The following is a 27388-nucleotide window of genomic DNA, read 5'->3' as shown; positions in this document are numbered from 1 at the left end:
ATGAAGAGCTTTTTCCAAGCTTACATTGATAGGAACAAAGACAGTAAGAGATTTTACACTCGCCCATAAATAAAACCACCTTCTCTCAAACTGTTTTAGCCTAAAGGAACAACCCAAATGTTAAGAAGAGCCGTTTTGTCCTTTCACGAACCAACTTGGGAGCCACAACATTTTATGTCCATTTTACCACCTTGGCTGTAAATATGTCTCAGTATGGGCTAATGTCCTAAAATAGGCTAAAAAATATAATATAAACAAAAACGCAGACTCACTTCGCTCTGCTTTAAGCTTTAGCTCAGGTATAGCCGCTTTTCTCGCATCTCTGGCAGGAAACTTTTCCTCAAAAGCAGAAGTTTTCTAAATGTCTCTAAATGTTCGACTTTTTACGAGGCTGAAGTCGCTTCTCATTCGCCAGCTTCCTGTTCGAAGTTTTCCGTTCCACCTTAAATGGTGCCTGAGGCGCCAGACTATAACTGCTGCACCATTTAAGGTGGAACGGAAAAATCTGAATAAGAAGCTGGCGAATGAGAAGCGACTTCGGCCTCGCAACATTTTAGTGTTTGACAGTTTCTCATTGCAGATTAAACGTATCAGGAAACCAGCTGGAGTGATTGTAAATGCAAAAAGTCCATTCGTCTCCAAAACTCATGTTTGTCTTAAATCTCTCTCTTTGCTGTTTCGTTAGCTTCTAGCTAGACGAGACTGTTGTCTGCGTTGATATGGTGACCAGTGCGCCAACCTTCGGGGTTAAAGGGTGAATTGGCAGATATTGGCTATATTAACTCCAGCATTTAAGATCAATTATTGTTAAAAGTGTATTAGAACAATCAGCAGAGCTTTATTTGACTGTAAAGGAGGATTATTTTATTTTTACCTAAAATCTAATTCTGCTGTGGAGCCTCAACAGGACAGTAAAAGAGCCGCATAAGGCTCTGGAGCTGCACGTTGCTGACCCCTGGTCTAAAGCTTAGTCAAATATCCACACACTTCTCTTCCTTATGCTAAATGTAGGCAAATTTGGTGTCTGAAGTTTGCTTCTTTAGTTTTTGCTGGAGCCACAAGTTGTTAAGTAACCTCAAACAGATCTGATTATAGGGTTTTTGACACTGTAGGACACACTTATCAATAAAAGTCACAGATCAACGTATCTCTTATTACTCTTCAGGCTTCAACATGGCTGCTTTTAGCTAAAACAATTTCATTTTTTGGTAAAAATATGTCACACAGTCTTAGAAACCACGTAACCACAAACATGTCTTGGCTAATTAGCCAAGTTTGTAGTGAGGGAAAAACTGCACGAATTAGATTTTTTAGGCCAAACCGTCGCGCCACCACTTTAAGGAGAGTTCATGGATTAGCTCAAAGGCTTTTTCAGTAAAATAAGACACACAGCAACTATGGGAAAGAGACAGAGCGCAACCATGAAAGGCTTGTCCTTCAGCTATCAACAACGATTGCGTTAGCTGGGAGGATTAGAGGAGGTCAAATGTGACCCACGGGGACATCCTTCCCTTTCTTCCCCTCTCTCTCTCTCTCTCTCCCTCAGTGTGTGTGCAGAATGTCAGTGTGAGCGGTCACATTAATCCCCACTCAAATATGACAGCTCCACGGAGGCACTATGTAACGAATGGCACCCGCAAGACAACTTGCTACATATTAAAACTTCACCCAACCAAACGCCAGTAAATCAAAATATCAGATTTGCCATTACACACACATTCCGCTCTCAAGCCAATAATCATTACACATCTATCAAACGTCTCAGGCTGTAGCCACAGGTAAGACAGTACCATTTGCATGCGAAGCACCGAATCAGGCTAAAACACATGGATCCTGTGGATTAGAGCTGGAAATGTTCATCCGAACCCAATTATTCACTTCAGGTTTGGCTCAGACGCCGTTCCTCAAATATTTTTCATGTTTATTTTTCTCGCACCCATTTCCCACCTTCAGCAGATTTTAACCTGACTAGGTTTTCTCCCTATGTTTCAAAAGTCAGGTTTTGTCAGACAACTTTCAAGTTGGGACAGAATTTTGTCAAATTGTAGTCAAACTGGGGCAGAATTCTGTTGGAATACAGTCGATCTGGAACAGAATTTTGTCTGAATATATTTGACTTGGGACGGAATTTTGTAGGATCACAGTCAAATTGGGAAAAATTTGTCAGAATGCAGCTGAATTTGGAAATAGTTTTGTGGGAATACAGCCAAACTTGGACAAAAATTTGTCAGAATACAGTCAAATTTGGAAATATTTTTGGGGGAACAAAGCTGAACTGGGACGGAATTTTGTTGGAATACAGGTGAATTGAGGTAGAATTTGATCAGAGTTCAGGGAAATTTGGACAGAATTTTGTCAGAATACAGTTTAATTGGGACAGATTTTAGTCCGACTATAGTTGATTGGGTGAAGAATTTCATAAAATCACAGTCAAATCGGGAAAAACTGTCAGACTGCAGTCGAATTTGGAAATAATTTTGTGGGAATTCAGCCAAACTTGGACAAAATTTTGTAGAAATACAGACAAATTTGGAAATAATCTTGTGGGTACAAAGCTGGACTGGGACAGAATTTTCTTGGAATTTAGTTGAATTGAGGTAGAATTTTATCAGAATTCAGTGAAATCTGGACAGAATTTTGTCCAAATTCAGTTAAATCAGGGCAGAAATTCACAGGACTAAAGTCGACCTGGGATAGATTTTTCAAGCAATACAGTCGAATTCTGACAGGATTTTGTAGGAATACAGTCAAATTTGGATAGAATTTGTTGGAATACAGTCAAATTTGGATAGAATTTTGTTGGAATACAGTCAAATTTGGATAGAATTTGTTGGAATACAGTCAAATTTGGATAGAATTTTGTTGAAATCCAGTCAAACTGGGCCTAAATATTGTCAGAATACAGTTGAAATGATCACAGAATTTTGCCAGAATTCAGTCAAATTGGGACAGAATTCTGATGGAACACAGTTGAATTGGGACAGAATTTTGTCAGGCTATAGTCAAATAAAGAAAGAATTTGTCTGACCACAGTCAAAACAAAATTTTGTCAGAATACGGATGATTTGATACAGAATTTTGCTGAACTGCAATTGAGTTTGACAGACAACAGTCAAATTGGGACAGACCTTTTCAGACTACAGTCAAATTGGAACTGAATTCTGTAAGGCTGCAGTCGAGTAGCTGTAGTCAAAATTACAGGCCTGATTAAAGCTCTACTGTGGATTTTTCTCACAGTCCTCCCATCCAGAAACAGCCTGGTAAACATGCTGGCCTGACCCACCTCCACGCTGGAGTGATAAGATTGCCTTTGCTTGCTGATGTTGTCTTATCTGCGGGGGGAAACACATTGCAGTCTCAGTACAAAGAGAGCTGAGATATAACTGGAAATGGCACTGAGCCATGGATAACAGCGCAACAGCCCGACTGAATGAGCTGAATGGGAGAACAACTTGCATCACATTAACTAACATAAACAGTGGGAGGAAAAAAGGAAAACGGTCATCAAATACTCCAGTGGACAAATTCTGCATTAACCAAAGCACTGTCTTTCAGGGCCAGTCGCAGGCCCCTGCGCCCCCGCAATCAAATCAACTCTCTCTCTTTTATCTTTGGTGCTACAGACAGTAGCAGCAGAGTCTCCAGACTCTCTTTAAGCCAAGCCGGAGGGGATAATAGGGGGGTGGCCTAAAACATCTGCTGGAGAAGAATTTATTCCTTAAATCACTGTCATTAAACATAGAATAAATTGTGCTGTATAAGGGAGCAAAGTGGCTTCAGACAAGTGGGGACATGAGAAGTGAGGGGGAGAGAGAGAGAGAGAGAGAGAGAGAGAGAGAGAGAGAGAGAGAGAGAGAGAGAGAGAGAGAGAGAGATATTTATGGTAGTTTCCGTAAGCTACTCTTCACCTGATTCAGCTTTAAGGTACCTGGAACTGTCGCAAACACAACCCAATTGCATAACACAAGTGCTAATCAGCGTATTACTGGACATCCGCAGTCTGCAGAGATGACAGACGTTTAGCGCTCAGTAAAACACGGGCCGGAAATCTGCCAGCAGGAATTCTAAGGTAACTGCGAGAAAAGGAAACGTAGCCTACGGCGCTTGGCTCATCAGGAAACATTAGCCGAGCTATATTCTGCCGTATAAATGTTTTTATCCCGATCAGAAGGGGATACGCACACAAGCATTTCAGAGCTTCAAAGCTAATTTCTCTCTCTCCCTCTACCTCCCTCTCTCTCTCTCTCGCTCTCTCTGTTCAAGGAAGGAAGGGGAGGGAAGCCCTTTGGCGAGTTCTTGTTTTCATGCTTTTTATTGAAAAGGCAAAACCTCTTTGTGGATAAGGGAGTCGGGGCAAAACAACAATTTAGAATCTGCGGACCGTTTTTCATCTTCATCAACAGTCGTTCGTAAACTGGCAGATATTTTACGAGACACGTCCGTTGGCCATGTTCATAAACAGCAGATAGATGCAGAGCCAAAAGGTGCTGCTCTTCACAGAGCTAAAAGGTTCATGCTCTTCAGCAGCTTTGATACGTTGAAAGGCTTTTCTGTTTGAACTGAGTCACGTGGAATCTCGGGGGGAGATAACTGAAATGCAATTTGCGATAGACGCGAGCGGAGGCCGATCAAAAGCCCCAAGAATCGTTCCTCTAATTCCGTTTTGAAGGATGAGAATTAAAGTATGGAAAGCCCCTGTTTGCACAGCCAGAGACTGTTCTGGCACTCAAAACAATCATGTACGCTCTCTGCATGATCCGAATCCTCACAATGAACAATAGTAGCCTCGAAAACTTTGAACCACACGCCGTAAGCGCGCCGTACCGGCTCACTCACTGCCAGAAACAGAGGGAAGCTTCAAAAGGACGAGGCAATTGGTATTCCACTGCAAATATTCAGACCAGCAAAAATAAAATCGCATGAACGATTAATTATGCCACTGATTTGTTTTTGATCAAACATAGTAACAGCAAACATACATGGACTTTGTCACCTCAATGTGAAACGTGATTATAATTAATGTTGACATATTTTCGGCCTTGTGACGACTAGGAATGCACGATCGGAACCAGCACTGGCTGATCTTCGCTCCTAACGTGATCAGTAATGGACCGATTTATTTAAATCACTTCACTCAAGCCTATTTGAGATTTTATGACGTACATAATGTGAGCCATTTACATGCTTCTGCATTTGTTATTTGTTTACCTGTTACCACTTGGCCTAATAAAAAGAACTAAGAACCAAGAATGGCATTTGAACCATTTTACTATGGAAACTATTTTGAAACTATTTCGAAACTCTTTATTTGAACGAAGCTGGGTAACACTGTCATAACCATGCCATAACCACGTTATAACCATGTCGTAAGCATGCCATGATAATGCCATAAACATGCCAGGGACGATGTCATATATTGTGATAAGTCGTCTTGACAGACTGTGTTCAGTAATAGTGTCATGTAACAGTTATTAGTAATTGTCATGACGCCATAACATTTAATGTCACACACATGACCTCACATGCTAATCTTACCTGAGTACTCTAGTGAGCCATCATGACATCAAATTTTATGACATCTGTCATGACAATTAACAGTAATGGTAACTGTTTACAACTGTTATATAATAATAGCTGTTATAACTGTTATATACAGTAACATGTTTATGGCATGGTTATGTCAATGTTATGTAGCATGTTAGGCAGAGTTCAAATAAAGTGATGGCAACTATTTCATGTTGTGTCATTCATGCAAAGCACTCTTCCACAGAGGCAATTGTTTTTATATACAGTCATAAATAATGCATTAAATAATCAAATTTAATGTAGACACATTCAGCCTTTTCGTCCTCTAGTCTCCGCAAGCACTCTATGGTATTTTCTATGTTACGTTAGCACCAAACTAATGTTCAAAGACTTTGTCATTTGAAGCTTGTAAGACGTAGCACACTGTTTACTTCATATGCTGCAGTGAATCCTTCAGAATATATTTTACCTGAGGGCCACTTACATGAATACTTGTGGAGGAGCCTGTTAGCCTGTTAGCTGGTTGCTAAACACAGTTCTTTAAACAGGGATTTAGGCTGTTTGTCATTTACATGCTATTTGTTAAGTCCATTCCTGCATTCTGTGCTGGCCTATGCTTAGTCAGAAACTGACCACAACCAGAAAGGTGCTTGAACTGATTGAACTGATTATATTTGTAAAACACTGGCTAATAAAAAAAAGCAGTACCACTTTAAAAAAGACTAACCTTATAAAGTGTTTATGAATGGTTTAAAGTGAGTTTATTAATGGTTATTAATAAATAAGTTTAAAATAAGTGATTCGTTGTTTGCCAAATAGTGAGCCCATGTTCATAACCCTCAGATCTTGCTGGTTACTTACCTTACTTTGACTTCATATTTACTCACACGCATCAGATATAACAGCATTTTATTTATGTGTTATAACTGTTTATTAATTGTCTTTCATCAGGTTGTGTTGTGACACTTTCTGGGGTGAAATAACATACAACATAATGCTGATAACAGAACCACACAGAACAAAAATTAGCATTTTCTGTGGCCATACATTTATAAAATTTATATAGAAATTTATAAAATTTAAATTAGGTCACATCAGCATTATGTCAGTGTGATATACACCAAGCAAAACTACAAAGTCAGTTATAATAGTATGGTTTTATTTCACACAAAAAAAGTGTTATGACAACTCAATGTCAGGAAAGATCAATGTCACCTGACATAGGTGTTAAGTCAACTTGACATAAGACTTGACAAAAGCAGCCTTTATGGCAGCTTAATCCTTTCCAAATGTTTACGTAGGGATCATGTAGCCTACTGATCACCGCCCTACAACAAAGTCTTAAGGGACTTTTCGCAATATCAACCATGATCACAATAAAAAAGCAAGAAAAATTGTTAAAAAGTTCCTCCACAAACTTCAGTCTATACTATCAGGTGCTTGTTTACTGCCTCCGTTTTTTTCACTGTCAAGCCCAGACCGAGATACATACACGACAGAGCAGATAAGTGCAGTATATCACAGCCGGGATTGTGTCAGGAGCGGCTCCAGCAGCGTGAATGAATGATCTTTTCCCCATGTTATCGCAGGAAGTTGAAGAGCAGCCCAACATTGTGCCGAATGACGGGCGTGAGCAGCTACGTCTAAAAATACCCTTTTCGAAAAATATAAAACGAGCCACGAAACACAGCGTGTCGAAAACATGATCTGGTGTTTCCTATCAGCCTCGTCGCACTGGAACATCTGTTTGAGCTGCGTGCCCAGATATTCAGGGAGAGGAGGAAAGCAGGAGAAAAACAAAATACTGTACAGCAAACGCTTGGAAAAAAAACACGACCCACAGCATGTGACCCGTGCACAGCGCCCACAGCACAGATGCACACGGACTGACCCGCGGGCGGCTCTGGCTAAAGGAAAATCTGAATTCTTGGCCTAAATGTGCCACAGATCTGAAGTTTAGAGCTCTGTAAACACAAGTCTAGATTGAGATTGAGATTTTTACATGTGTTCCTAGATCAGATATATATCTGAAACATGGTGACCACAATAAGAGCTTTCAGTTAGAAGTCATATGTTGTGAATTTGGAGTGTTATGATACTTGTTTTTTTTTTTGTTTTTTTTTCCCCGGTTAACTCTTTGCCGATTCCACCCACTGGCAAGGTCTCCCTTCATACCAAGGTAGGAGGGTGAAAGCTAGCATACTTTTTTCCCAAGACACGTGAAGCTCCAAAGCCTCGGGTTCACTACACGACTTTTGAAGTCTTAACAGATTATAAAAGACTGGGTGTCTCACACTATACGACTACACACGTGACAGACTTTTCACCATTTTTCTCTGTTTACTTGCTGTATTTTCTTCTTTCATGCTCTCAGTTTTCATTGGCTGTTGCAGGAATCTGTTCAAATTGAGTTATTAACCAGTTTACACTAGATCACACTCAGAGTCTGGTCGAAAAAATCAAACCTAAAACTCCGACTGGCCTGAAATGTCAAAAATCTGAGTCTGCGCTGGACACACACGACTCGATTCTCTCTCCAACTGTCGACCCCAACTGACCCAAACACCTGCAGACTAGAGCCAGACTGGGAATCGGGGCTAAAATCAGGGTAAAAGTCGGCAGTGTAACCCTGGCTTAACACAACATCATTGGAGGAGAATGCTAACTGCCAATTGTGTTACAGAATCTATCCCAGACTCCCAGCCACAGATGACTGTGGCATCACCAAAGAACAATCTCACAATGACAGGGCCAACACTTAGACAGCTGCACCACTCGGAGCCCCAGCAATACATATTTTTTCATACGTTTGATACCATTTTTGGCTCCAAGGTCAAGACTGAGTTCAATTTTTGATATTTAATATGTTATAAATATCTTGATTCTACAGAGCTCTAAATATATACTACACAGGGCCCAGTTTCCCAAAAGCATTTTAGCGTTAAGATCATCTTAACTAGTAGAGAGAGTGCTCAGTGTGATGCTCGCTCTACCATTTAAGAATAATATTTGTGCTATAATGATTTTGGGAAACCCAGCCCAGAGAAGTTTGGCTCACTACTTGCTGTGCCGCCCTCTAACTAAATAAACTCCAAAATCACAAGTCCTACAAGTTATAAATAGCAAACAACTTGAAAAGCGCCGTCATTTGAGCATGGGATGCATCAGCGATACAGTTTTTCACTTCCATATACTGATTTGTATGAAAAAGGGGGAAAACATTACAGTCATTTTATTCATACTGCTATGATCATCTCACAAATGTGACATTTTTGGAATTACTTATGAGGCATTTGGATCCACATGATGTTACTGACTTGGAAAATGTGTGCATGCAGGTTCTTCAGGACACCGGCGTGCTCACATGAATGACAGATATGGGTCACTTGCACAAAAAATGGGAACTGTCAAGGGAGAAATATCAGATTTGCTTCCTAGCTTTTTTCGGATTTGCTTCCTAGCTGTTGACACTGAGTACCTTTACTCACTGCTGCCCTCTAAAGGTGTTATAGTACCCAATTATAAGTTTGAAATTTTGCTGTTGATGAAAACGCACCAGATCACATTCTGTTTGTTGCAACAGGATTGTGAAAGCTGTCAAAAAACAACTGCAGCTTAATTGTGATCAACTCAAATTATTGCGACTATGCAATAACTGGCACAGTCCATAAGGCTTGCAATGGCCTCTGTTTCAGATTCGGCACAGAAGAACGGCCTAAACCATCAACACATTCATTCATAACACCACCTCCAGAGTGCAAACACAGCGGAGGCCGATCCGGAGTGCTTGGCTCCGGGCAGCACCTATTCTCCCTCCCCTTCAACTTCCGCTGGAAATTATAAATCACCCTGCGCAAACGAAGGCATGTTTACGTTCGAGGGAAAACACGGCAGCATGGGGGTCGCCTGCATCCCAGCTGCCTGGGGTCCATGTGGATGTCAAAGTAGAAAAAAAATAAAAAATAGTCCGCCTGGAGGTTAGTTTATGCTGACCTCATGAGATAGCCAAGACTGGTGCCGCAGGACAAGCTGCACATGGATAGTCTGCAGCCAAGCGTAGTGCCAGGCACCCACGGGGCCCTCGTACTTCACTGCTTTTTTCTTAGGTCAGGAAAAGCAACCGGCCCCTCCCGTTACATGACCCCAGGAAGGGAAGAGGGAGGGAAGCAAAGAGAGAAAGGAAAACATAAGCTGTAACATGTGCTACAGGGAACAAACACATTTCCGGCTGGGTCTATTCGAAATCTACTCCAATGGATGTCAGTGTTTCATTTCATTACGACTTGAGCCATGAAAATATACATAAATCATACTTAACGTCCTTAGTGTGGCTTTGGTCAGACCGGTCTCATCACGGCCTCCTCAGAGGGAGGCTTCAATTAGTTCTAATCAACACACGTCACCGCATGTTGGCCCACAGTGCTGGCTCTGCAACCCCAAATGTTCCCTTACTGCTTTTTGATGTTTGTAAACAAACCTCATGGAAAGCAGACCTCACCCCTTCCAACTGACTCCGAGCCCTCATCTTTGCCTTCATTAACTCAAGTTTTGGCTTTTTTTTCTTCCTAGCCTCCGCATCACGTTGGGCTTCCATGATGCAGCTCTTTGTTCATGCATCTTGCTTTCATCAGCAGCTTTTTGAAGACCCAGATGTCCTGACCCAGGGGACGCTGATACACCGCCGGAGCTGTAATTTTGCACACTCCACCGCTGCGCCGCTTCAATCCGCTTCCTTTGATGTCCCGCAGGCTGCGGCCTCGGTCTCAAACATGTAACACATTTCTGTCAATCAGCCCACAAAGCCATTAAATTGCAGTGCCGAGGCTTCCGACAGGCTCTTTCGGTTTCCACCGATCCCTGCGGTGAATGGGGACTGTGGGCTGCTGGCGTGGGGCTACAGGGCGGCACACCTGAGAGGCTGCACTGTAAACAGGGCTGACTCACTGGCCTCCGGCAGGATCCTGCTCTGCTGTGGCCGTCAGGGATCCCTGTACTGGATAGGCGGTGATGACAGGCCTCCCCGCACTGTTATCACTGTTCACACTCAGCTATTTGTTGATATGCCAGGAATTCCGCCCTTTTTTTCCCCCTATTTTTTTCTCCCCGTCCCCGCTGTATACTGGAGATATGAAAGACAGCTGTGGTGACAGCAGCACTTCAGCTACAAGGCCTGCCTCCAGACCTGCACACGTTTGTTTGCTTAGCTAATGGTATTCTCTACACAGGGAGTGTCTTGCTTTTAAATGAATGCTTAGCGGCGGAAAGAAACATTACATGGTGCAATTGGCATGAAGAAGAATGAAAAATGGATTCTACATAACCTCATCTGTGAGTTGCTTGGTGGGCATTGGCCTCATCTCCTTAAAGAAGCAGCTCAAATGTGCTAACATGAAGGGATGGGCATTTCGGTTAGTTACGATATTCAAATTTCATACAGCAGTACTTGAAAAATATTCTAATAATACATTCCACAAGGGATCTTAAGGCTACAGGGTCCTGCTGTGGATGAGTCAGAAGCACCACTCAGCATCCTACTATCACTGTATTTAACCTGAACCACAGCAGGGGACACTTGGCTTGAAAGGTACACCAAAGAAAGTGTCAATCTTAAGTCATTAAGACTTTTTATCATCTCCACAGCCAATGTTATTAGCCTAGCCACATCATATTTCATCTCATACCTTTTAGTTCAAAAACAGGGGGCCTCATTCACCAATATCTTTCTTTGTACTTTCTTTGGGAGTGTGTGTAGATTCTGTTCTTAGTCAAGAACAAATCCCAAATAAGAAAATATTTGCGAATGTCAGAATCTTCGTACAAACTGTGGGTTTTAAGAAGAAATTTCTTCTCAAGAACAACTGGTGAATGAGGCCCAATGAGTTTGGGAAGAGTTAGATAGCTGGTGCTAAACTTGATAAATTCACTTAGTGATGTTGAAAGTTGTATTCTGTTCAATTTATACATAAGTAGGATGTAAAGTTAGCCTGATATTTACCACTGCTTTCTGTGATGGTTACTATGTGCCAAAGCTGCAGTTTGTACTACGTGCTACCCGGCACCAGACACAGCAGTGCAGCACAGAGTTTCTCATCCGGTGTACGTTAGCCTTTAGCCGGCTTTAGTAGTCTTTCTACACTTCCTTCTTTGAAGTAAACCGATGAGACACTTTCACTAGAATGTCAGACACAGGGCTAGCCTTTAGCCCGCTTTAGTATTCTTTCTATGACTCCTTCTTTGGAGTATACATACCAGACACGTTCACTAGAACGTCAGACACAGAGCTAGCCTTTAGCTGGCTTAGGTAGTCTTTCTATGCTTCTTTCTTTGTAGTCAACAAATAAGACACTTGCAGGAAATGTCAGATGAAGGGCTAGCCTTTAGCTGGCTTTAGTAGCCTTCCTATGCTTCCTTCTTTGGAGTATACGGATTAGACATGTTCACTAGAACGTGAGACACAGGGCTAGCCTTTAGCCGGCCATCTTTGGAGTATACGTATAAGTAGTTCAGACACCTCATAGCTCTCGTGAGAAAGGATAATAGTAGAGACAGGCTCATTTCCCTGACTATTCAAATTTTACAACATTCTGACTCATCCCTACTAACATGGCTATCAAGGAATTAAATAAATATTCCATAAAGGTGGATGGTGGCTAATGGCTAGCAGCGTTAGCATTTCTAAATTACTCCTTTCCCATTATTCACACACATTAATAAGCATACCTCCTGATCTCTTGAACTCTTTGTGTTGAACTGCCGGGGACTCTCTCTTGATTCCGTTGCTGAGGGCGGTGATAGGGCTTGGGCTGGGCATTGGCACTTTGGCTTCACCTCTGGAGAACGAGGCAATCCTCTGAAGGATGGAGCCCACGCTCTCCTTGGCCGGAGACTCACTGCGTGAAGTACTGCTGACGATGTTGACCTGTGTGGGTGGAGGTGATGTAGCAGGAGCAATCTGGACCACCTGAGGCTGAGAGGCCAGGTTGAAGCGAGGCGTCTGGGCTGGGGAGAGCAGCACAGGAGATTCGCTGATGTCGGGAACCGGGATGGCTCCAGGAGGTGTGACGGGCTCACGCTTCTCTGCAGTGTAGTTGTGAACCATGGGAAGATCAGTGCTGTCTAAACTGCTGATGGAAGCAGAAGGGCTGGCAGACACAGTGGGACTGGTGGACACTGGGTGAAATCTTGGAGGTGGTCTTGGCGCCACAGGCCCTTCTGGGGTCTGTGGTTTGACCACAAGGTTGTCAAGATCAAGGGGGAACTTGTTGAGTCGAGCAGGCTCCTTGGTTTTTGGGGGCTGGTGGTTGATGGAGAAATCCTTCCCAGCAATGCTGTTGTTGTGGAGGCGATGTGCATTCCAGGTAACAGGAGCATGAGGGAATCTTGATCCAGGTGACACCGCTTGTCTCATTCCTCCACTCTCAGCCATCTGGAGATCCAGCGAGGGCATGGAGCCATGGCTGATACCCAAAGGCTCTGTGGGGATCACTAATGGACCCTCTAGCTCTGAGTGGAACATGTTCCCATGGGAAGAGAACTTCTTCAAGGCAGGGCTTCCCAAGCGCTGGGCCTTGTACTCACCCACCCCCATGGGGCTTTGTGGCGGGCTGGTGTAGGAGCTCAGTTTGGACGATGCCTGGTATTCCAGACTGGAGGAGGAACTATGAAGGCTGTCGTTGTCACTGCCAGGTCCTGAACAAGAATTAAAGCCATTGGGATTGAATTTGTTCTGGAAGGAGGCCGCACGGTTGATCCCGGTGTTGGAGTTGATGGTGGGCTTTCCCATGGTTCCTCGATTGAAGGACAGACTGGACACCATCCGGTTCTTCATGGCAGGGCTTTGAGCAGGGCTGGAGCTCAGGCTGATCCGCGAGCGGTATGTCGGGGACATGTGGTTGCCCGCACTCCTGACCTCACCGGCCTTGCTGAGGATGGAGCTCGGACTGATGGGGGATGTGACTGACGAGGTTGGTGAGAACGTAGGGATCTCATCAACATCATCAATATCAAAGGACCGCTTCAGGGCTGTGGAAGAGAAGAAACAGGCACAAATAAATACCTGCAACAAACCAGAAGGTTTCAGTTTAATGAGGACATAAAGCTGTATGAAACAGAATTATGACAACGTTTATATTGGCTGTAATGTGTATGTGATACCAGTTATGCTCACATTTGGATTTGATTAAACAAACAAGTTCTGCAGTGAAATTTTTATTGTTTGCATTGGTTTCATGCATATGTTACTAATCATGCAACAGTGATAAAAAATAATCTTATAATGTCATAAATGCCCTTAAGATGTTTTCATTTTGTTTTTTTGGCAGCAAGTTAACTTTTCTGGCTGACTGTAAATCATAAATCAAATTTCTAAGGCATCTGCCAGTTTTTCAGGCCTTGGATATTTTTATAAAAAGATTACTTTTGTGTAAATCAAAGACATTTTTTTCACAACAACGATAATCAATCAAAAGTAACAGTTGCATCCCAGATTGGTTTTACAGAGGCAATAAAGGTTGAAAGGCCTGCTGAGTTGTGTATATAGGCAGCCTGGATGCCTCTCTGAATGGACCTCTTTCAGACACATTGTTAAAGGCCAGGCCGTAATTATGATGGTGTCTGTTTGATCTCGGTTTGCGGCTGCCATGACATCACCGTGTAAAGATATGCTTCATTCCACTGGCCAGGTTATGTCTTGCAAGCACTTGTCTTCCCAGATTCACTGTAAACCAGAATCACTGTTAAGCAGAAGCAGACCAGTGTTTTACTACTGCAACAACAAAGGCTCTTGAATAACAGCAACATTCTGACTAAAGCATACAGTATGTACAGCATGTTTTATACACTCTATTAATAAACTCAGAGCTAATTTTGGGACAGCTGTGGTACTGAGGCTCTTCCCAACTGTGACTCAGCATTTAAAAAAGAAACTGTGAGAGCCGGAGCAAATGGTATTGGGTAACATAGCATTTAAGCAGCATAACAAATGGCAAACAATAAAAAAGCCACCTTAAGAGTAAAAACAACAGAGAACGGTTGGTTAAAATACCGGCAAGGAAACGTCAGGTACAAGCAGCCAACAAGAAAAAGGCCCCGAATGGTAAGTCTACACCTGGAGCATGTAAATTGTGGTGACACTGCATAATCCCTCCATTCCCACAACCTGCGACACAAAGCCCATTGCAAACACTGCTTTCCGACCTTCTGCCTCTGTGAAAGGCAGCGGCTCTTCCTCCTGCACAAAGAGCCGATTCACAGGCGCAGTGTCAGGGGCCGAGGGCTTGGATTACAGCGGCCTTTTGCCATGACCCAGAATTCCTCCGGAGGACAATAAGACTGTCCTGAGAGCTCGGCAGCAGGACGCAAGCAGAAGTGGCAGCTAGAAATATTTCGTGTGGGCTTCAGCGCAATGCACGGCGACAGCTGAAACACGCTAGCGGCCGAAGCCTTAAAGAACTCACGCTTGCATCTGGTACTTCCACCCACTCATTTGAGGGTTTTTCATCTGCCTCTTTTAGGTGAATTTGGAAAATGCAAATAAAACAACCTGGAGGGAAAGCCAGAAATTCAAAAAATGCAAAAAAAAAGTTTTTACACTGGAGTGAGGTGGAAAAAGTTGGTTTAGCAATAAAAGAGAAATGCAAAAACATCAATAGAAACAGATATTTCGAAGATACACCAGAAACGAAATCTGTTCCATCTGTCGATAAACATGGTGATAGGTGAAAATCAACTGGATTGGCGATCCCAGGGGTTCGGAGGGCAATGGCAAAGTGGGATGACAACTTCAGCCCTCAATAAATAGGTCGCTACCTGTTCTACCCGGCGTCTCTGAATTACTATGGATACAAGCATGTACAATTGACAGATGTCAAAACTTCTTTACCAAGAGTTAATAAAGGGGGTGAGTGAGACTCTTGTCAAGTGAGGGACATTACCAAGAATTTGCACAAAACAGTACTTAATGTAAACTCTACCTAATTTGCATTTTCAGAAATTTGTCAAACATTTAAATGGAAACACTGAAATCTTCCCTTTTATGCAGCATCAAAACCAGACACCATGACGGCTCGCTTGTAGAGCCGGTGAGGGGAAGCCGGAGTTGGACAATTTGCCGGCCTTTCAGATGCATTTGCCCTGCACTGTGTAAACGTACTGCTATCAGCCAACACCTATCATGCCATCTTGAGTAGCAGCACTGATTTTTATCGCCGTCCGAGACGGAGCACATTTTTCCCTGTAGGGTGTGCTGCCAATTAGAGTCGCTGAGCCTACGAGCACTAAATCAAATCACATTTCACAGCCTCCCCCTGAACAGTGAGTGGACCGCAGCCCCTTTGTTTCAGCTCGCCCATCACAAGCCACACAGCTGGGAGAGTTTAAGCGCTAATCAGATTCCAGCAGCGGGGATGCTTTTGTGTGGCAGGCACACGTCTGTCTGTGCATGATAGCTACACATGCTGTTATTCCCTTCAGGGCTGTGGAGAGGAATCTGTCATGAGAAGGACACCATTAGGGAGCCTTTTGATTCAATACGGGAGCTGGCGAAGGCACCGTAGGTGATCGCACAATGGCACTCAAAGTGATGGAGAAGCGCATACTACTTTAGCTAACTGCTGTTTCAGGAGGAGAGCAGGCGAGCAAGAGAGAGAGAGAGAGAGAGAGGGAGAGAGAGGGAAAGAGAGAGAGGGAGGAGGATGGAATCTGAGTGGCATGGAGCCTAACAGCCCTCTTCGCAGAGCAGCACATGCAAGTGTAAACTTGCACTCCCCTTTGACTGAGATAAAGAGGGGCTGGTATCAGGTAATTACTGGCACCCTGTCAAACACTCAGGAAATAATTACGCTGGCAGCCAAGCGCTCCAGCTCTGCACTCTTTTCTCGCAACTTTGCAGGGGCTTAATCCTCTCTTCTTGCACACGGAGCGCCACAATGCTCCCTGGATCTGATAAAAAAGAGTGGAGCCTAGGAGGTTCCTGCCCCCCTTCTGATTCCCAGCAGGGTCTAGTCTGCTTAACCGAGGGTGCTCTCTGGAGCTAGGCTGTTTGCTGTGGCCTTGTGAGAATTGAGCATTGATGCCAGGCTTCCTGTAGCACAAATCTGTTGACAATCCGTTCATTAAAGACGTTACGCATCCTTTTAGATTTCCTGTAAATTGGAAACAAGATGCACGCCATGCTGCTCGAGCCTGTTCAACCCCAGGGGCGAGGTTTGGTTCCATGTGAGCAAAAGCAGATTCCCATTGCTCTGTGGCTGATCACCGTAGTGATGTTTGACACATGAGGCTTTGCAGCAAAAGGCTGTTAAACGCTGACAAAACCGACACAACATTTTGCCTGTCGGCTTTTTACGAGACGGGGAAATCAAAAGAGATTCCCTCACGTTTGTCATGCGCCCTGGATCTTACAGGTATTGCATTAGGACACATGCCGTTTCAGGCCTTTGCTTTGACTTGAGGTGTTGAAGGGTTTACAGGGAAGGGTCCCATGCATGGCTAACGATAGCCCCAAGGCATGCAGGGAAAGAGAGGCCCTGGGGGGAACCAAGCAAGAGTGAAACATGAAGCCATCTGGCTATAAACTTCTACGATCCCCAAGAAAGCTGCGAGGGCAGGCAACATCCATAATCAAGAGCATGCCTCGCAAATCCCGCTAAAGCTCATTTAGTCAAGCAGAACGGCACTGACTCCTGAGGCCAGCACCTGAAGATACTCAAGTGGAAAGGTTCTGGAGCTTCCTCTAAAGGTGTGGCTCCTAATCATGATCCTGGAGTACCCTTGCCCTGCATATTTGGGTATCTACCCTGCTCTAAAACCCCGGATCCAACTGATTCAGCCCTTCCTGAGTTGACGTTGTTGGGTACTCCCTGCCCTGCACCACGCATACTAAAGAACTCTTCATTTAACTTGATCATGCTATGATAGACATGTGTCTTTTAGGTCCAGATTCTCTGGGTACCCTGTATCACTTTGGCACTCACTGTTTGCTTCTTAAAGACAAATTCCACTTGTTTTTCAAAATTTCTGCATAATTAAACTGCAACAAAGTCATTTAGAGTGGTTTGAAATGTGAAATGGTTCATTGTAACTCAGATTTCTTTACAGTGGTAGTGACAGGAACCAGGGCTTGATATGACTAGAACACAAATATACAGATTTGTATGCAAATACTTGTTGTATGCAAAATGCTTTATTGATTTTCTAAGTGAAAATAGGTTCATGCATCCTCTATAGAGAACATACTTGTGCACATTTTATGCACAATTATTGTTTCTCTGCTCAATTTAACATATTAATTAAAATCACTCCTAAAATATGGCCTCTGCAACAGTTACGCCACATTTTTTATTTTGTTTTTTTCCAATATGTTAAACTCAGCAAATAAACAGAATTTTGCGTAGGCATTTTATTTCCTGTCCAAAACTAACAGTGAACCTACACTAAAACAGGGTTTTTTGGAGGCATTATTTTGCCTTACACCATGAATGGATTTTAAAAAGTACATTTTAGGCCAAAAATATCATTAAACCAATTTACCAACCACTTTTCTTTTTAAAACCCACTTGTTTTCTTAATTGGGATTTGTTCTTAGGTAAGAACAGAATCTACACACACTCAAGAGTACAAAGGTGCGAACAACTCTGCAGTTTAAGAACAGGTCATGAATCTGATGCAGACTTTTTCTTAAGACCTTTCTCAGAAGCAAATTAAAAAAGGACCTTAGGAAGATACTGGAGAATGAGGTCCAGTGTTTGGAAGCTTTTAGAGGCACTAAACTCTTCAGACGTCTGGTTCCTATCACCACCACTGTGAACAATTCAGTAAGTTCATCTAAAGTGGAGCAAATCACCCTGAAGGACTTTGTTTACATCTTAACTATTTCATTATGCTGACATTTTCTGAATTTCTCTTTTTTGCGAGGTCCCTCTGGATAAAATCTTTTGCTTGAGGAATAAATATAAATGTAATAAATGTGCTCCAGCACACGTGTTGGGAACCAGTGCTCTAAAGGGAGAGCAGAGACTTGGCCAGACATGGAGGGGCTTGCCCGGGCCCGCCGTGGAGGCTTTCTCCCGCCCCCTCCCCTCCGCATTCCACACAGGTATTCGCTGATGACCCTTCGGCACACGGCTGAGTCCTCTACCTCAGGAGACCACCTCTGCTCCGGCACATCTGGAAGCCAAATTCCGAGCCGCTATTTGCAGCTCTGCGGCACTGCAAACAAGGCCCCGTGTTCTGCGTCCCCGGGGGGCTTTCGAAAAAAAACTTTCACACTCTGAGTCACTCTCAAAAACCATCCTCTTAAAAGCTGTTGTTCCCTCCTTTGTTTTTGCTCCCACATAATAACTTCATAGTGGTGCCACCAGTGGCCCCCTTACATATAACGCCGTGAAAGAAAACCATGCAAAGCAAAAAAAAGCAGAGAACAAGAAAGTGCATTCAGCAGGTGTCGGTTCACTCGCATGCGTCATTAGCAGGATAAAGTGTCAGGCAATCGTACACTAACATGTCTGAGCCATAGGCTGAAATTTGCTGCCAAATTCTTGCGAGCTTTTTGATGGGGTAACATGGCAGGTCCGTTTACAACCTGACGGCTGTCTTGTAACGTGTACTGTAACTCATTTAAGCGCTGGAACAGATGAGCAAGGCAGTTCAGGGGTTGTCATTTATCTTAAATAATGATCTTAACGACTAATGAGCAGATCGCTGCAAGAGTACAGAGGTGGCAAAAATATATCACTGTCGTCGGAAGAAAACCTTGTATCTCCATTTTTGACGTTTTTCAGTTTTTGACATAATTTGGAAATACTTGTTACCCTTTACATTGTGCATAAATTTTATGATGAATGGACTAAAAGAAACGACCCAAAATGACTTGGAAAAAAGTCTGGTTCCATTGACTTACATTAAAAGTAAAGTATGTTTTTTCCTTCTCCTGTAAAGTTACCGTTTCGGAGATACGAGGTTTTGTTCCGACGACAGTGATATCATCCTTAAAGACATTTTCCCAATACGTGATACACATCACATCATAATGTTTAGTTTTTCTGAGGTTTGATCAGCTGGAACGGACAAAAATCCCCAGTGGAGCCAGATTTAAAGCACTCATATCATCGAAAACTGACGTTTTCCATTCTTTTTTTGAAAACAGTTTATACTGTACTCCAGTCTATACAGTTTCCAGATACGGAAACTCGGCTGCCAAAACAGCTTGTTTTGAATTATTTGCTTTTGTGATGTCACAAAAATCAATGCCTACTTAGCCCCGCCCTTTCACGTTGGAGTTTTATAAACAAGGCACAGCCAATCAGAACAGAGCTCTTTTACATACAGCAGTTTTAAAGGTAACAAAAACAGCCTGTTTAATTATCAATGATAAAGAAATATTGCAAAAACAAATTACGGCTGGATTTATATGTGGAAAATCAGGCCAAATTTATGAGTATAATAAACTGTTCCACAATCCAATTAAACAGAACTATTAAGTTGCAGGCATTTGTTTAGTGTTCTAGAAGTATTTACAACATCCACAGTATGCTGAGAAATGCTTATCTTAATGCAATTTCTCATAATAATGATAAATCATCATGCTGCCCACCCCTACTAGAGTCATGACTTCAATTTTGGATGCTCCTTATGCAGAGCAGGATGACCAGACAGGCACCTTCATAAATCACCATCATGGACTAAAAGCCAGATAGCCTTTATCCACTCTTATTTAGCCTCAATGACCTTTTTCACGGAGACCACAGGGCAGACTGCTGTGCATGCGGAAGGGAGAGACTGGAAGGCAGCTTGTCTAGTCTACAGTGGTGAAGAGAGGCAGAGTTACTGTAATTACCCCTTCAATAGCCCAGCCATAAACCAGACATACACAGACACACGCGCTTTCACATACACAAACCCACCTTCATACCATTTAACCCCCCCCGATCCAGCCGAGCTTTACCGGGGCCCCTCCGTCTACCAGATCTTTTGCCCTGCACCACTGCTTTAATGCTGCGAGGAATGTATGAGTTGCATTGAGGGAAGTCGGCCGTGGTCTACAGACACTCTTTGTTTTCGTGTTTTCAGACTTCACAGTTAGCATGACTGAAGAGCATATGATCTCGGTTGGCAGCGCGGCCACTGAAAACACAGTCTTTCTGGACAAAGTGGCCTTCTCTGATAAGCCACAGCAAGGGGAGTGGGGGTCAATCATCAATGCTATTTAGCTCTGCTTCCCTCCCTTTCAGTGTATTTCCACAACGTCCATCATCGTCCACCATGTCTACAGATCATAACAGCTTATAGCTACCATAAGACCAGGGGTCAACACTACCTATTGACCTGTGCCCCTGGTCATAACATTTCACATCTTGGTCACTAAACTTCAGAGTGGTTTTATTTCAAATGTGCCACTCTAGGAAAAATTAATTGAATTGTTTACAGTGGTGGTGATAGGAACCAGACGTCCACCTTAAAAGCTCCCTCAAAGAAAGGTATTACATGAAATGGTTATATGTCGCCTGATGCCGGAGACATTGTTTTAAGATAAATCTATCATAGGATTTTGGTCTAAAGCATATTTTATAAATAAATGTATGGCAGTGAGTGCTGTGAGGCAAAACAGTACCCAAAGAAAACGTATAAAATATCGCTTCAGACAGCCAATAAAACGGCTTAATACACATTGGTTCAAATCACCACCACTGTAAAGAATCCTGGATGTAAATCAAAGCAATCCATGAATTTGTTTACATCTCAACCTCTAAATTATGCAGAAAAAATCCGATTTTGGCAGAATTTACCAACTTTAACGTCACCACTGCGATGGCAACGTCAACAACAACAATTTTCTACAACTTTGAGCATTATTTCGTGGCCTGCTGTGCCTGGGTTATTAAAAGAGACAAAATAAAATCATTTCTGTGGCTGGAAAATGATTTCGAGAAGAATGTGGTGCTCTGTTGGTGTCTGATTCCACAATCCTGATAGCGGCAATCACAACAACAAACCCGCATTGCTTAAAGCCTGATGAAGATGGAGGTTGGTCAGCGAGATCGAACAATAAAAATCTTCAATTTGGCTGACTATACTGTGAAAACAGGAACCTCACCCTGTCATCCACTGGTTTGACTGGTATAATGAAAAAAAGGGGTGGATGTGGTGGAATCACAGCAAAAAGCCACACCTGACCAGAGGTGGGCAAAAAGATATGACAAAAAAACATAATATCGAGATACAACAAGACATTTTCACAATATATGATATGTAACAATATTCAATTTTTCAGAGATCTGATCAGTTGGAACAGAGAAAAAAGAACATAATAAAAAAAACAGATTTTTAACCAATATTTGGTACTAAATCCAGTTTAACAGGGCATATTTTGTTTTCTTTATAATGAAATATGTAGCTGATCATTGTTCTATTATTACAGACAAAATATACACACATGTTCAGAAAAGCACTGTGTTGTATCGTGAAATAAATTATCACGATAACGATATATACTGTCATATTGCCCAACACCACTACTGTCTTTTGTTACTGGAGCTGGCTTATCAGTTGCAAATACAGTGTATATGTGATAAACATGGTTTACACATTCTTAATACTGGCCAAAAAATTCATTGGCTTGGCCAATTTTCATGTATGTCCCACACAGGACCCTCGCTCGACACAAAAACCACAAATGCCCACATAAAAGGGCTACACTGCTGGCCACACGACTCAAGACATTCCAGCCAAGCATATAAGAAGCACCAAGAGTGAACGTAACCACTGTACATCCTCGCTCAAGCACCAGGCGGCACACTGGCCCCTTGTTCAGAAGTGACCCCGACTGGCCCAGTTGGAGGTGAAGCTGAAAGAATGCAACGCCTCTCTTGCGGCATCTCCTACCAAGAATCACATGGCTGGAGTATGGGTTTGATTGAGTGGACACTGCGCCTTTCAACACATGCTCAGGAGCCCCTACAGTACCGCCGAAATCTAATTTACTGCTGTCAAAGTTCATAACCGCCCTCAGCCAGCATAACCGTGATCGAAGGGTCCGAGCACATTCCAGGGCATTTCCTTTTAATTGGCTTGCATGCAAAGCACGGTCGGTAAACACATCTGCTCTGCAAAGAAGTGGGGATTAATGTGGATTGTGACTATCAGCCTCCAGCATCACAGACTCCGCGTCTCCAGTGGTCACAGTGGCATTCCTTAATGTTATTACAACTCTGGGGGGTATGACAGCTCGTCTGATATGTTTGTTTGCTATGCAGAGGGCAGCTGCTTTAATGGTTTTGGCAATTTGTATGCATTGTATGCAGACGTAAACAAGCTGTGAGATAGGCTTTCCAAACAGCAGCGATGCCTATCGGAATAAGTAGTGGTAAATGCTGGAGAAAGTTCCGACTGGAGCAGCACTTCGACTGTTCCCAAGCCCAAGGAAGCTTCCACGGAGGCGCTCAAATATAATAACGGTCGGCCTTTTAGTCTGTGGACTTAAACTAATTTGTTTTCCTCCTCAGATCAGCACCTGTCTAAACAGTAAGGCGTTGTGAGAGAGAGGGCCATTGTTCTGCGGACCCCGCTGAGTGTCGGCCCATGACGAATCTACCGGGGAAGGGTTGCGCAGAGGTGTGTGTCCGATCCAACAGAGGACGCAGTCGCGGCGTGGGCTAGGAAGGTTTCTAAACGCAGCGGCGATGTAAAGAGGAGGGCCAGTTTATGAGCTCAGGGAGTTAATTACAGTCCCACACCAGTGGAATGTATGGCGGCTCCGAGTCAGGAAGCCTACAAAGCTCTCACTCATTTCACAAAGTTCACTTTTATGCTCTGTGAGGAGCAACGAAAACAAAGTGAGTAATCAGCTGGAAGTTGCGGATCTTATTTAAGTTACTTCTGAACTCAGTCCTTGGAATGAGGCCACCGATTACTGTGGATACACTGCCTCACTGAAACTGAGCGCACATTATAAAGCTACCACCATCAGGTCAATCAGATGTCATGTTCATCCTCACGGTGTCTTATAAGGGCATCAAATGAACATCAATAAACAGAGCATTACGGTTCTCTCAGCTTTTTAACACTCAAAACAAGCGCTCACCCTCAAAATCAGACAATCAGACAACAGTAGCCTACTAAAAGGGGAATTCCACCAATTTTGTGAAATTTCTGCATAAATGGTTACGACATAAAAAAAGCCATTCAGAGTAGTTTGATGTGAGACATATGAAGATATGAAGTTAATGACTCTAAAATCTCCCTCACAGAAACGTATTACATAAAATGAATTATGAATATGCTGCCTGATGTCTGAGGCATTGTGTTATGAGAAGGTTTTGGCCTAAAACATATCAGTCATGGCTGAAAAATACATGAAGGGCTTTGAGAGCAAAATATTCTCAAAAAAAAAAAAAAAATTTTTATATTAATATTTAATTATTTCACCTTTATCAACATCGCATAGAAAAACTCACGTGTAGGTTCACTGGTGGTTTTGGATAGTAAGTAAAATGTCTATATTTGTGTTGTAGTCATGGTGACCCCTGGTTCCTAGTTCGGTCACCACAACAGTAAAGAAATCTCTACAATCACTCTGAATGGCTGTTTACATCTCAACCACTGAATTATGCAGGAATTTTGAAAAACGGGTGGAGTTCCCCTGTAGGTAAATCACTGCTTAACACAGAAACAGCCTACATGCAACTTCTGAAGCAGGCTACATTAACTCATAACTCAAAACAGAGAGCAACGACAAATGAAGCTTCACAATGAAGTCTCAGGCCTTTCAGCACAGGAATCAAGCACTGACCCTCAAAATCAGACAATTTCCCCTCAGAAATATCTGACATCCTGACTTCGTGTCCCCAGAAAAAGTTCCAGCCTCTGTGGCGCTCAGAAGAAACGAGAATGAACTCAGACCGAGACGTTTTCGCTCTTTATCTCTGCTTGTAACACAAGAAAGATTCAATTTGGGATTTTGAGAGTATCTGCCAGGGGTGGCTCGGAGTCAGGAAGCCTGCAAAGCTCTCGCTCGGTTCACAAAGTTCACTTTTATGCTCTGGTGAGGAGCAACAAAGACAGTGAGTGCTCACTTGGAAGCTGTGGATCTTATTTGTTAGCTCTAGAACTAGAATCACAGTCATGCAGGCCTTAGAACGAGACCGTTTCTGTGGTCAGAGCTCTGCTGTGTCTAAAACTGAATGCACATCATGAAGCTGCCATCATCACCGAGCAGAGCTCACAGGGCAGCCTTTGCTAGAGGTGGTTAACCCTCTATTGCACGATGTTGCCTCAGGGCAACAAACACATTTTCCTCACTTTACAATAGCATTACACATATTTAAAGACAACGATAGGATTAACAATAAAGGGAAGAGTTTGAGTAAGTCAGTAAAAAGCATGTGCTTGGTCATGTTATCTCTTAATGGGCACATTTAAACCTATTTTTTAACATTCAGTATCAAGATTTTTCATTATGAAAGTTTGCAGAAATATGTTTGTTGCCTAGAAGCAACATTGTGCGACAGTGGAATGGATTTAGCCAGTCACAAGCCAGGTCTCACCACTTCAGGGAACACAACTCTATATCATTTCTTCCCATTGTCGCACAATGTTGCCTCAAGGCAACATTCTCCAAAAGGACCTCTGCACACATTATTATTATTTTTTTTTATGTTTTTGAATTTAATAATCAGGTCCAAAAAAAGATGGTTAAAGTGGACTAAACAATCCTAACGTAAAAGCCCAAGGTAGCCTAGTAATATGCAGAAAAGTACCAGGTCCAAAAACTCCTACAGTGCTGAGCTCCTTCACAGAACCGCAGTGGAACTGTTTAGTACATGCAGCATCTCTCAGCAGAAGAACTGAACTTTGTTAGGCTCCATTCTGCTTAGTTTTGGATCACCTCTGGTCTTAAATAAAATCTGAAAGCTCCAAAGTGAGAGTAAAGCAGTCCAGGAGCTGAACCAACACAAGAGTCCCAAAAAAAGAGAATGTAAAGGGGAACTCCACCAATTTTTCAAAAATTCTGCATAATTAAAAGTTTAAGATGTAAACAAAGTCAGAGTGGTCTAATGTGAAACACTCTGTTCTAGGGAAACTTACAGAGTCAGAACTGTTCACAGTGGTGGTGATAGGAACCAGACGTCCACCTCTAAAAGCTCCCTCACAGAAAGTTACTACATGAAATGGTTATGAATTCACTGCCTGATGACTGAGACACTGTTTTAAAATAGTTTTGTAATAAAGTTTTGGCTTAACATGTATTTTAATCAATTTATTTTAATCCATTCATGGTGGAGGGGTACATGCAGGGTATTAAGCAAAACAGTCCCCAAAGAAAACTTATTTTTTTCAGATTATACACTATTTTATCATCATCAACATTACATATATAAGCCCAGAACACTCGTGTAGGTTCACTGGTGGTTCGGGATAGTAAATAAAATGTCTATATTTGTGTTGTAGTCATGGTGACCCCTGCTTTCTATCATCATCACTATAAAGAAATCTGAGCCATTTCACACCAAACCTCTCTGAATGACTGTTCACATCTTACTGAGTGAATTATACAGAAATTTTGAAAGATTGGTGGAATTCCCCTTTCAGATGTAACTAAGTAAAAGTGAGAAAATAGCCATAAATTCCACTCATATACCAAATATTCGAGTGAAAAAGGGTCATAAATTGAAAAAGACTAGAAAAAAAAGTACAAATCCTTTCAAAATTTTATTCACATTCATGGAACTCATAATCATAATCACCCATTTCTGTTTACAGCTAACAGAAAAAAATTAATGGTGCCAAAGGCACTTCAGACTCACTTCTGAAACTTTCTTTCAGTTTTTTTTTGCAGCCTATTAAACTAATCATGTCCTTCTTAACTTAGAAACAGCCTATAAGCAACTTCTGAAGTTCTGCTCAGGCTTCATTAACTCGAGTTCCTCCACACTGCATCTTTGAATGCTTCAGGCTGGGCTACAAATCAGAAAACAACGCCGAAGTGACCTTCACCATTAGCTCTCACGGCTTTTTAGCACAGGAATCACGCACTCACCCTCAAAATCAGACAATATCCCCTCAAGGTGGTCATTCACAGAAATATCTGACATCCTGACTTTGTGTCCACAGAAAACTTCCAGCCTCTGTGGCGCTCAGAAGAAACGAGAAGTGAACTCAGACTGAAACTCTCTTCCTTAAAACGCTGCTTTCTGCTCTTAATCGCTGCTCGGGAGAAATAAACGTGGGATTTGTAGAGAATCAGCCTCACATTCGAGTGGCTCCCTATCAGTCCGCACTCGGTTCGAGCTTGGAGAGGCCACGCCCCCAGGCGTCACTCCCAGACAAAGCCCCGCCCACCTGAAGTGGAGTACAGGTGGAGAAGATGCGCCTCTCGCGTTGTTTATTTTTTATTCCACCCGTTTTGCGGAGTAAACGCGAGGACGAACTTAAACCAAAATAAAAGTGTTCAGTTTATATAAATAACAGCTCGAGTGTTCATAAAAGTAGCTACCAAAAATCACCAAAAAAGAGGATTTGGCTTAAAACTCAACTACTTAGTCCCCCATCTGAAAAAACCCTGCTAAAAAAGACCATTAGAACCATTAGGATTAAAACCTGATGGTTTTGCTTTCTAATAGAAATGGGCTTAATTGTTACCATTAGAGACTAGTTTCCCATAGAACACCTTTATACTCTGTTAGGACCCCATTACACTCTTACAAAAGTTCTTCAAGTGTTCGTAAGTTAAAGGCTATGGTTTATTTAGAACCATGAGTTCTATAAAGAACCCTTTCATGCTTAAATGGTTCTTTGCATGGTGAAATTGGTCTTCAGATTGATGGAGAATGCTTTATATGGTTCTATGTAGAACATTTTTGAAATATAT

General features: G+C 42.6%; 1 protein-coding gene across 2 annotated transcripts in view; it reads right to left on the bottom strand.

Annotated features, from left to right (window-relative positions):
• The window catches only part of sept12 (septin 12), a 133898-nt gene extending 107109 nt beyond the window's left edge, over positions 1-26789 (bottom strand). For both annotated transcript variants that reach the window (XM_036589324.1, XM_036589323.1), the window contains exons 1-2: positions 26558-26789; positions 12247-13548 (exon numbers count right to left, since the gene is read on the bottom strand). In XM_036589324.1, the coding sequence (XP_036445217.1) occupies positions 12247-13548; positions 26558-26612 (1357 nt within the window). In that variant the 5' untranslated portion in view covers positions 26613-26789. The remainder of the gene's footprint in view (positions 1-12246; positions 13549-26557) is intronic.
• Between the last annotated feature and the right edge of the window lie 599 nt (positions 26790-27388).

The sequence above is a fragment of the Colossoma macropomum genome, unplaced genomic scaffold (genome assembly GCF_904425465.1).
Source record: "Colossoma macropomum unplaced genomic scaffold, Colossoma_macropomum, whole genome shotgun sequence".
Lineage (NCBI taxonomy): Eukaryota > Metazoa > Chordata > Actinopteri > Characiformes > Serrasalmidae > Colossoma > Colossoma macropomum.
Note: the sequence above shows the minus strand (reverse complement) of the source record. Positions and strands in the feature narration are given on the sequence as shown.